Raw genomic sequence first — 12,033 nt, 5'->3', positions numbered from 1 at the left:
ATAGGGTCTTTTTAAAAAAATTATTTATTTAATTTATTTATTTTTGGCTGTGTTGGGTCTTCGTTGCTGTGCGTGGGCTTTCTCCAGTTGCCGCGAGTGGGGGCTACTCTTCGTTGCGGTGCACAGGCTTCCTTATTGCGGTGGCTTCTCTTGTTGCGGAGCATGGGCTCTAGAGCACAGGCTCAATAGTTGTGGTGCATGGGCTTAGTTGCTCCGTGGCATGTGGGATCTTCCCAGACCAGGGCTCGAACCCATGTCCCCTGCATTGGCAGGCAGTTTCTTAACCACTGTGCCACCAGGGAAGCCCACAGATTTTTATTTTTGATAAATTGAATAGATTTCTCAGTTATCAAATATTTATTGAACATTAACTGTTTTATAATTTTACTTCTCCTTATTGAATCTTGCTCAGGAGTGGGTAAACGGTAAAGTCTTCACTATTAGTAACCAAAACGACTAGTTTTAGAAGGTTAAGATATGACTGGTAATTTAGATAAATAGGGACGATAGTTACTTAAGGATGTCAGTATTTGAGAGTCCACTGTGGATTGTGATGAAATTTAATGAGGGGGAGTAACGACTTTTTAAAAAACTTGGCTCAATTAAAATCTCAACGATATGTTTTCTAGTACTAGACACAAATCACTGTACTAAATTAAATTGAAAAGAATTTTTCAGAGTATGACAATACAGATATTCTAAAATGTGAAATATGGTTAAAATAGCATTTCAGTTTTTTATTAAATTTTTTTTAAAAGATTTATTTATTTTTGGCTGCATCGGGTCTTAGTTGAGGCATGTGGGATCTTTTGTGTGGCGCACGGGCTTCTCTCTAGTTATGACTTGCGGGTTTTCTCTTCTCTAGTTGTGGCGCGCAGGCTCCAGGGTGCGTGGGCTCTGTATTTGTGGCCTGTGGGTTCCAGAGCACATGGGCTCTGTAGTTTGCGGCACGTGGGCTCTAGTTGACGCGTGCGAGCCCGGTAGTTGTGGTGCATGGGCTTAGTTGCCCCACGCATGTAGGATCTTAGTTCCCCGCCCAGGGAGCGAACCAGCGTCCCCTGCATTGTAAGTCAGGTTCTTTACCACTGGACCACCAGGGAAGTCCCTTTAATTAATTTTAATGCCCCTTTTTCTACTAGAATTACAGTTGACCCTTGAACAACACAGTTTTGAACTGCATGGGTCCACTTATATGTGGATATTTTTCAATAGTAAATACTACAGTACTACATGGTCTGAGGCTGGTTGAATCTGTGGATGTGGAGGAACCTTGGATATGGAGGAAATTTGGATACAGAGGGCCGACTATAAGTTATATGCATTAACCCCGCATTGTTCAAGGGTCAACTGGGGTTGAATTAACATAGGTAATTTTATGATTTATTAGCTATAAATGAAAAATTAAATTATATAAATACTTGTACCTATATAACTTGTTCCTGTTAAAGTACAGGAATCTATCAGTCTTTTTTACCACTGTGTCTCCAATACTAGGAGATATTCCTTCCATATTATAGGAACTCAATAAATATTTGGTGACTAAGGAAGGATCCATATTTAAACCATTGAAAAATTTAAAACTTTTAAAAGATACAAGTGCATTATAAGTTTTATTTCTTGGCTTAATTTTATGAATCATTTTTTCCTGACAGTTAAAGGATTGCAATGTCATTGCAACAAAGTTAGTTCTAATGCTGGATGACTTATTATGGGTTTTAACGGATTCCCAGTTGAAGGCTATGGTACAATATGCAAAATCTCTTAGTGAAGCAATAGAAAAATCAACAGACCAAAGGAAGAGTATGGCTCCTGAACCTACACAGGTATGCTATTATATGTTAATAGGAAAAACACTTCAGTTTACATGTAAATGGTTTAAAAATCAGAATGGTTGATTGTTTTCTCTATGCAAAATAGATTATAATACTTTGAGTCCAAGAATCTTCTTATATATCTTACTATATTAATTTTACCTACATGGTATCTATATGAAAGCATATATTAAATGTATTTCTGTCTATATAGTACTTATCTTGTTTGGAGGTCTGTGCTTGGCATCAGAGTTACTGATAACATAAAAGTATTTTGATGTTATAAATACTTCCTTTCAGGAAGTTAAAAAATACAATTTAAAAATTACTAAAGTAAGTGCAAAAGGTAAAAACCTGGGTAATTAAAGTCAAGGGAAAGAATGTAAGGATTAATATTAAAATAGGAAACTAAAGCCCTAGGGAATTGCTGAAGTTGAACACAAAACTGTTAGAATTGTCTGATGGCTGGGACAAAAATGGGGGAAGCTATTTATTGATCACTTTCTTAAAATCAGATGCATTACTAGTTTTTTCTTAAAAGAAAGAGGTATTCTAATCTTTCCTAGTAGTAAATTCTGAGAATTTGACATGAAGATTTTTGTAGAAGGGACATTGAAAATCCCAATGTGTAGTGTCTTCTGATAATTTTATAAGTCCGATTGACTTTTTATATCTCTCCAATAAAGACTTAAAGGATATTGTGAAATCATACTTCTATGAATTATTTCATTAGAAACAGAGTAATTACATCTTAGATATATAGCTTGTTGGTGATCTGGCTGGTGCATGGGCTTTCCTGTGACTATCAGATTGGCATTGTTTACTGCCTGTCTGCTTTGTCATAAGGTGCAGGGCTACATGCTGTGGATGTAAAAATAAATATTGTCTGATCCTGCCCTCAAGGATCTCAGTGTAATGGGGAATCAAATATAAAACAAATCATTGCAGTTCAATGTATATGCGAGAGTGCAGAATTAAAAATGGGAATGAGGAGATTATAGAAGCACAGAGAAGTTTTAATCAACTGCTTGTGGAGTTTGGAAAGGTTTCACAAAGAGGATAAGGAAGTTAAGTCTTAAAAATGAGTAGAAGCTTCCAGGTGAGGGAAAGGGTATTTTGGATGAGGAAATAGAATCTGCAAAAGTATGATGGTGTTAAGGAGCATGGTATTTTCTGATAAAAATAAGGGGTTTGGTGTTCCTAGAGCATTATTTTTGAGAGTGAGGTACACATGCCTTGTGAATATATGACAACTTTCTAAGCTTTAAAGAAATTGTTTCACATCTTCCATTTTGATGTGTACTCTTTCTTAAATTTGGGCTACGTGAGAATGTTCTTCTGTTAAGATGTCAGACTGGTTCTCCCTTTCCATAATTTCTCGTATCCTAGTATCCTACTTTACAAATGAAAGACATTCTTCTTACTCATCCTCATTCTTACTCTGATGGATTTGTTGGGGTGGGGGGTTGGGAAGGGAGGGTTTTGACTCAAACCTCTGGAAAATAAGACAGGCAATTTGAAATATTGCTGTCCATGTTGGAAGTGAATGACCCATGACAGACTAACAAATTAGGTGATTCCCACTTCTTTGCTTTCAACACATTTGAAGGGAGTTTAATAAATGTCAGCTGCTAGACTATTAAAAATAATTTTTTACAATAGATCACTTCGTGAATCCTGGCATGTAACTTGAAAGAGTTCAAAGAATCGTGTCACATTGCTAAAACAAAATTCATTTCATTCTAATCTACTTATTTATGATAACAAAGTTTCCCAGAGCTTTAAACGATAAAAACAAACAGAGAATTGATGGTGAACCCTGTATCATTCTACCAATAATTAATATTTATCCAATAAGATGTCTTCATAATTCTTCAAGGGAACCTAATTTTAAAAGTTTGATGAACAGAGTACTGGACCATAGCGTAGAATAGAGTTTTCCTAGGCAGGTAGCCTGAGTTTAAGCAGAAGTAAGTGGCAACTAGACATGATGAGCATTATATGTTTACTTTTCCTATAGGCATGCAGAAGCCAATGGAAGTTTTTAAATAGGAAACAAAAGTCAAGTATGACATGGTAGTATTATAGAGGGTAGACTGAAGAGTAGGAAGATTGCTATTCTAGGGGAGGAGTGGACTTGGACCTCTGGTAATGGTTTGAAAGAAGAAAAAACAAGCCAAATTGGGGAAAGACATCTGAGTCTTTCACCAGTTGAGGATAAAGAAGAGAGAAGAGTTGAAACTTTTCAAATAATTGGTAATTCCATTGGCCAATAGAATAAATGCAGAAGGAAGCAGGTTTGATTAGGGGAGGTAAGGCTGAGAAAAGGTAATAATGAGTTCCATTTTGGAGTGGGAAAAATAATTAAAGAAGTACAGGAGATAATATTTTACAATATTACCATCATAGACATAAACACAAGTCTGTTAAGGCTTGCAATAAGGATTTATGTAGCTTAGGAAGTCATTAACAGAGATGGTAATTGAAATTAAAGACCAATAGACAAAGTGTTGATGTTACTGTAGTTCTTACTTGTGCAATATGTGGATATGATTATATAAAATAGAATGTAGATTAGGAAGCTAGATAAAGATACAGATTAGGAAACTAGAAACAAGGACAAAATTCTATAATCCTACCACCATAACAAAACCAGTGTTATCATTTTGAGGTATTTCCTTACAGATTTTTTGCCTAAGCATCTGCATTTTTTCCTAGTTTTAGTAAGGATGTAGTAGCAAATGGCTATAGTTTTCTTCCATGTCATTAGTATTTGTAATTAGTATTTTTTGTCACACCATAATATTTTATAGTAGATGTACTTAACCATTCACATTTCTGTGGAGTTTCTTTCTTGGGTAGTAGTTGTCACGTCACTACTTTAGTTATCATACAGAATGTCCTGATCACTTGAGGTACCAAGAGAGTGCATTAGAGAGTGAAATAGGTGACAGTTTTCCTTTGCTCAACTTTATAACTTGAGAGCTTTACAAACTTGAAAATTAAGTTTTTTAAGATTATTCATGAGGCAAAAGAATTTATAGTGACCCACTTTTCCCCCCACAATTGTCATCCAAAAACCTAAATCTACCTCAGTATGAAGAAAAGTGTTTGTAGGGAGATTAATGCTTATGTTTTTATTTGTATCAGCATTTGTCTTGATGAAAAAGAGGATACATGATTAAAGAAATACAGGAGAGTGTTTTCTTTCAAAACAGTACCATCATAGACATAAATAATAGTCTGTAAGGCTTTGAAAGTAGATGGGGGAAAACATAAGAAAAAGTGATTTTTCTGATGGAAATCAGTTTAACAGTTAATTAGTAAAAAAGCTTACTTGAGCCCCTAGAATTTAAGCCTTCACAACTATATTCATCTTTGCTTTTCTTTAAATACTGTGGGCCCCAATCATTTTCATTGAGAGATTCTCATTTACCGAGTACACTTTGAAATTCTTTTACAGTATGACCATAGTTCTTACTATTAAGAATATGTATATTGTATACAAGCTATATGTATATAGTACTTTAATTTTCTGTAAATAACTATACTTTTAATGAACTGTTCTTAATTAGAAAAATTTTAAATATTTTTAATAAAAAATCTGGTCTTCATTTTGTTAATTGTTACCAGAGTTTCATGTATAGTTCTATGGCTAACATGTACATATCATCTCACAGTATTCTTATGTATGCAGAGTTATTTTAGGCTGTTGGAGGTTCACAGATATCTTTATACTTCAACAGTATTCTGTTTTTTCTCTTTGGGGAGAAAAGAATGTGAACTCACAATCCGTTATAAATCTCTTCTGCTTTCTGGCTTCTTCAGATATCCAAGTTCAGAGGACATACCACACCTCTTAAGAGGCATGAGAGCACGTATAGTACTAAATAATATCACAAGTGCTTTTACAAAGTAATGATTTATTTCTACAGGACATACAATAGTGTATATAGCTGATGTATACAGGGCTCACATTTGTTTTCTTTTTCAATATATAAAACTAATAATATTTAAATAAGCTGCCTTTAATAGTTAAAAATATATTTTCTGAAACAGGAAGGGCTATAAATATAGCTATTCAGATATTTACTAAAACGTATTGGGTTCATATTCAAATTATTTACAGTTCTCCAGTTTTTAGGCTTTAGTTTTATTCCTACATAATTCAGAAAATATTTTAGGAAACTGAGTTACTGATACAAAAGAAAATGTATTTGCTTGTTTTTTATGACTTTATTACTAAAAATATTTCAGTTTTTTTGAGTGAGGAATGTCAAATATTTAACTTGCAGTGCTAAGGCAGTTTTGAATCTTTTAGAGCTCTACAGTAGCCCCATCTACCCAGCAAGTGAAGACACCACAGACTTCAAATGCTCCTGATCTAAATGATGCAAGTGTGAAACTATTCAATGACTTTGATGTTAAAGAAACCTCCCATCATTTAGTGATTTCTCATCTAGATCTACACATATGTGATGATATTCATGCTAAAGAAAAAGGTAATAAATAATAAAAGCTGCTATTTGAAACTATTTTTGGTTTTTCTAGAACTTACTACACATCTGGATTGTTTATCATATGCAATATATAGTCTGTACTCTTAAGATAACTAGTCATAATTTTATCATTCATTGAGGTATGTAGATGAAAGGTATAATTTTAAGCATTGTATTGGTATAAAATTTTATTTTGCTTTAATAGTACCTCAACATAATTAATTGTTAGCTGTCAATGCTAATGGTAAAATTCGTTGTTTTTTTTTTTCACGACTGACATCCTTAGAGGTTGATGAAAAATTAGACTAGCCTTTGAATTAACTTTTTCATAATTTTGAAATTGTAAATTAAATTTTAGTGCACACTCAATTCATAATTATTTGCACATGTATTTTCACTTGATCTTAGCCAAAAGGCCGAAAAGCGATGCACATGCATTTTCAGCATGATGGTTTATCTACATTTTTCTGACCCTATGTGCATATAAACAGAACTATGTGGCTGTTTAACATTTCTTGTGTCTCCTTACTCCAGATCCTCCCTAAATTTGGTCAGGAAGCTAAATCCCAGTTAGGAAGGTTTTTTCTTTCCTTTTAGCTTTTGCTTCTCTTATTTTTCCCTATTTAGTAAACACAGGTAATGTGGTTAACAGGGAGCTGCTCTTGGTCACTTTGAAAATCTGTGGTTCCATACTCTAGGTGCTGGGCATTTCTGTTTCTCCTCCAGAGAGTGTCTCTGGCCCATAAGTGTTGGAAGGACTCGTCAGGTAGTCCTGCCTCTAGGACAGTGTTTCTCACACCTTGGTGAGCATGAGAATCAAGCTGAGAATCTTTTTTAAATGGAGACATCCAACCTGGGGCCTCAGACCTGAATCAGAATCTATGTCTATGAGAGTTGTTGCTCTGAATTTTTAAAGCTGAGAGAGTGAATATTGAGACCAACCCCTGTAACTTCTGTTGCTCCTATACTTAGCAATGGAAGTTACCTTGCCTTCTCAGAAAGGGCAGCCAGATATCAGCTACCAGATAAAAGGGTGGAGCAGCAAAGGTAAGGAAGATTTGGAGTTTGGAGAGAGATTTGCTGTCTTTTGTTTGTTTACCTTTGTGTCATTTGGCTTGTAGTTGGCATCTTCTGCTTTAGTGATTTGAAAGGAAAATCAAAAAAGTTAAAACAAACCAAAATAACAATATGAGGGGTCAAGGTTAAGTGATCAGCAAAAAACCAGAAAAGTGTTTTCTCAGCTCTTTTACATTCCTCCCTCTATATTCCCTCATAGAATAAGCTAAATGATGTTATTTAAGGAGAAAACCCCTCCACCAAAATAGCTTCCTCATCTTAAAGATCTATAATCAGTTCTCTGCTATTCTAAAATCCAGAAGGGTCTGAAATGCTTTTTCATAAGTTTGTAAAGAATTCATTTGCTGGCAAAACTTCATCTAAATGAGCACGTTGCTATTTATCATCTTTCTTAAACCCACTTAGTGTAAAAACTTGAGTTTTGCTGCAGAATTACTATCTTTTGTTACTTAGTGCTGCTTCAGAACCTGCTGGCAGTGTTGTGTTTATATACATACATATATATGTATGTATACACAGATATACGTACATTACTTTAATAAGATCTAAAACAGTTCTGAATTCTGAAACATTTGGCTCCAAGGGTTTTAAATAAGGGGTTGTAGATCTGTACTAGAAATTCTGCCGGTTGAGATAAATTGCAGTTAACAAATTAATACAGAGAGTGTGTACATAGCTCTATACTAATTTGTATTTGATTTGTGTATGCTGTTTTAGTGTTTGAGTTCTATGTTGGAGTTACACTGACTTTTCATCTACTTCGGATTTCTTTTTTACCTTTTTTTATTTTTATTTTTTCTTCTAGTTTTATTGAGGTATAATTAACATACAGCACTGTATAAGTTTAAGGCATACAGCATAATGATTTGACTTACATACATCATGAAATGATTATCACAGTAAGTTTAGTGACCATCATCATCTCATATAGATACAAAATTAAAGAAATTAAATTTTCCTTGTGATGAGAACTCTTAGGATTTATTCTCTTAACTTTCATGTACAACATACGGCAGTGTTGATTACATTTATCATGTTGTACATTATATTCCTAGTACTTATTTATCTTATAACTGAAAGTTTGTACCTTTTGACTGCCTTCATCGTATTCTCCCTTCCCCCACCCCTTGCCTCTTGTAACCACAAATCTGATCTCTTTTTCTATGAGTTTGTTTGCTTTTGAAGTTTAGTTGACCTACAGCACTATGTTAGTTCCTATTACACAACATAGTGATTCATTATTTCTATACATTTCAAAATGATCACCGTGATAAGTCTAGTTATGATCTGTCCCCGTACAAAGATACTATGTAATTATTTACTATATTCCCCACACTGTACATTTCATACCCATGACTCATTTATTTCACAACTGGAAGTTTGTACCACTTAATCTCCCTCACCTATTTTTCTTCTTCCCCTATCCCCCTGCCCTCTGGCAATCACCTATTGACAAATACTGTATGATTTCACTTATATGTGGAATCTAAAAAACAAAATAAATGAACAGACATAACAAAACAGAAACAGTTTTAGATACTTCCAATCTTTTTTTTTTTTTTTTCTTGGAGCATCATTTATTTTCAATGAGGAGTCATTTAAAACATGATTTTTGTATTAAAATATAGTATTATAGTTTGCAGAATTCAAGAACATTTACAAAAGAAAGCATGAAATTTCAAAGACATTTGTCACTAGTACCAGAGAACCAGGTTCTCATACTGCCATTCTTGGGTATTTTACTGGCAGAGTTTGAGCAGCATAACTAGATTTCTGGCAACTCCAAATCATTGCAACTTCTATCCCCTGTGCCTTCAGTTGCTCCTGAATCTCTTCTCAGAAGTTTTATAAGCGTAAGCGTATTTGTCCAAAGCACAAGTAAATTTAATTAAGATTATGTCCACCAAAATAAAGCAACTCTTCATTTGAAATATTATTTTTAAAATTATCCCCAATTAAAGCACTATTTCAGCATACTATCCTGGTTAATGACACATGTCTGAAGTCAGATTGTCTGGACTCTCTACCATGCAACAGCTGTGTGACCTTGAATAAGTAACTTAACCTCTATGTTCTTCAATTTCATTGGCCCTTCATAAGATTGTTACAAGATTTAAATGGGTCAACATTTGTAAAGCATCTAGAAAATTACTTGGAATATAATAAGTGGTACAAACCTTGTTGTACAGAGCCCTAAAGTTTTATTTTTCTACAGCTCTATTTTCAGGTAGAAGGAATATGGCTATCCATATAAGGAGTTTCATAACCTCATCTTGAGGTGATAACCTTGGGTGGAATATATCTATCGGTCAGCTTTCTAATGATCCAACCTTTAGTAGCATTAGAAGGGAAGGCAAAGTGCCAAAAAAAGAGAACTTCTAACCCTAAAGAGCTGTTTAAGGGTGTTTTGACATCCCAAAAAGCAATAGAAAGACTAGGACAAATGGAAGCCCTGCCAAATAGCATTTATTTCAAAAATGTGAGAAGACTTGATCTCTAAATTTTATTTTGAAGAATCACATTTTAAACAAAGGGGCAAACATTAATGCCACATTCTATTCAGTGGCATTTAAATAAGACCAACTACATTTACTTAAGGGTGTTTTGGGGAGGTTGTTTTATTTTTTGATTCTAAAAGCATAGATTTATTTTTAGATTCTAAAAGCATAGATTCTATTCCACATACCATATCTAAGAAATTATCTAAGCTTCTGCCCAACTAGATGACAGAAGCTTATTCTAAGAGTGAGGATCCATGCTTTTGCTCTATTATAATATACCCATAATTAAATGGCAGTAAAAAACTAGCAATCTTAAGTTTTTCTGATAAGCCTGGCTTAGTAATTCTCAAGCTTTTTAGTCTCAGGACGACTTTACACTCTCAAAAACTATTAAGAACCTCAAGAGCTTTTTTTACGTGGATTATATCAATAAATATTTACAGAATTAGAACATTTGAAATGGAAAAAAAAATTTTTTTTTTTGGATACTTCCAATCTTAACATAGCTGTGTGACTTTAGAAAACTTACCTAACCTAGTAGATTCAATTGCTTCTTCAACAAGAGGCAGGATGATATAAGGTAGTGGTTAGGATTTCCTGGTTTCAAAACCAGCCCTATACTAACTGATTGTATGACCTTGGCCTATTTACTTAATTTTCTTATCTAGAAAATAGGCATAATATTAATGGTATCTATTTCATAGGGTTGCCATGAAGAGCAAATGAATAAGTACACTTAAAAAATTTAAAACAATGTTTGGCATATGGTTAGGTCTGTAAATATAAAAGTTCTGCTATTCTTGTATCCTCACCTTTTAGCTTAGTACCTTGCAGGGGATAGGGGCTCAATAAATACTTACTAGGTTGAATTGCATTTCTTTCTTTTTCAAAAAAATATTTATTTATTTATTTATTGTCTGCATTGGGACTTAGTGTGGCACGTAGGATCTTTCGTTGTGGTACACAGGCTTCTCTCTAGTTGGGGTGCATAGGCTTCTCTCTAGTTGGGGTGCACAGGCTTCTCTCTAGTTGTGGCACGCACGCTCCAGAGCGCATGGGCTCTGTAGTTGTGGCACTCAGGCTCTCTAGTTGTGGCATGAGGGCTTATAGTTGCCCTGCGACATGTGGGAACCTAGTTCCCGGACCAGGGATCGAACCGGTGTCCCCTGCATTGCAAGGCAGATTCTTAACCACTGGACCACCAGGGAAATCCCTGAATTGCATTTCTTAAAATCCTTGTTGTATTAACCTTGGTAACAGAGAGACAGTTATCACTGCTTGGACTGCAGGTATGGTAAATGAAATGTTTCTTATATTTGCTTAATACTTCTTTCTCTGTCTCTCTTTCAATTTCATCTTTTTCTTTTCCCAGAGTCAAACAGACGTATTACTGGAGGGGCTATGCAACTGTCTTTTACACAGCTAACTATAGATTATTATCCTTATCACAAAGCAGGTTTGTATAACAGTTTATTTAAAAGATGTAAATCTTGCTTTTAAATTATATAGCCAATTTATTTTGTTTTGTTGTTATTTTATTATTTTGTTTTAATTTTTTAAGGAGAAAAGAGATCAAGGCATTTATTATTTCCCTCCCCACCCTGGCAGTATCTTACCAAGAAAATGTAATTGCCATGGAAAATATTCATGAATCTTATATTGAGGTTTATGTAGATTATTAGTAAATATAATTGTTAGAAATTGAAAATATTGTAAACTGATTTAAAACTTTAAAAAATTAGAAGATAGAAGACATATATTTGTGCTATTTTGTTAATTATGACAAAAGCAAGTTATTAATGTTTTGAATTTTTTAATTATATATATTCAAAAATCAAAAAAGAAAATAAAGCAAAAGGATAACAGTGATTTTAGTTAAATTGTAAGATTCCAGGAACTTTTTTTTTTTTTTTTTTGGTTTGTTTTTGCGGTACGCGGGCCTCTCACTGTTGTGGCCTCTCCCGTTGCGCAGCACAGGCTCCGGATGCCCAGGCTCAGCAGCCATGGCTCACCGGCCCAGCCGCTTCACGGCATGTGGGATCTTCCCGGACCGGGGCACGAACCCGTGTCCCCTGCATCGGCAGGCGGACTCTCAACCACTGCGCCACCAGGGAAGCCCCAGGAACCTTTTTTTAAAAACTTTTT

General features: G+C 34.5%; 1 protein-coding gene across 1 annotated transcript in view; it reads left to right on the top strand.

The window, feature by feature from the left end:
• Positions 1–12,033, top strand: part of BLTP3B (bridge-like lipid transfer protein family member 3B) — a 105,718-nt gene that overhangs the window by 45,266 nt on the left and 48,419 nt on the right. The window contains 3 exon segments of the mRNA XM_060025449.1: positions 1,653–1,823; positions 6,133–6,313; positions 11,261–11,344. Coding sequence (XP_059881432.1) covers positions 1,653–1,823; positions 6,133–6,313; positions 11,261–11,344 — 436 coding nt within the window.

Source organism: Delphinus delphis, chromosome 11, assembly GCF_949987515.2.
Source record: "Delphinus delphis chromosome 11, mDelDel1.2, whole genome shotgun sequence".
Taxonomy (NCBI): Eukaryota; Metazoa; Chordata; class Mammalia; order Artiodactyla; family Delphinidae; genus Delphinus; species Delphinus delphis.
Note: the sequence above shows the minus strand (reverse complement) of the source record. Positions and strands in the feature narration are given on the sequence as shown.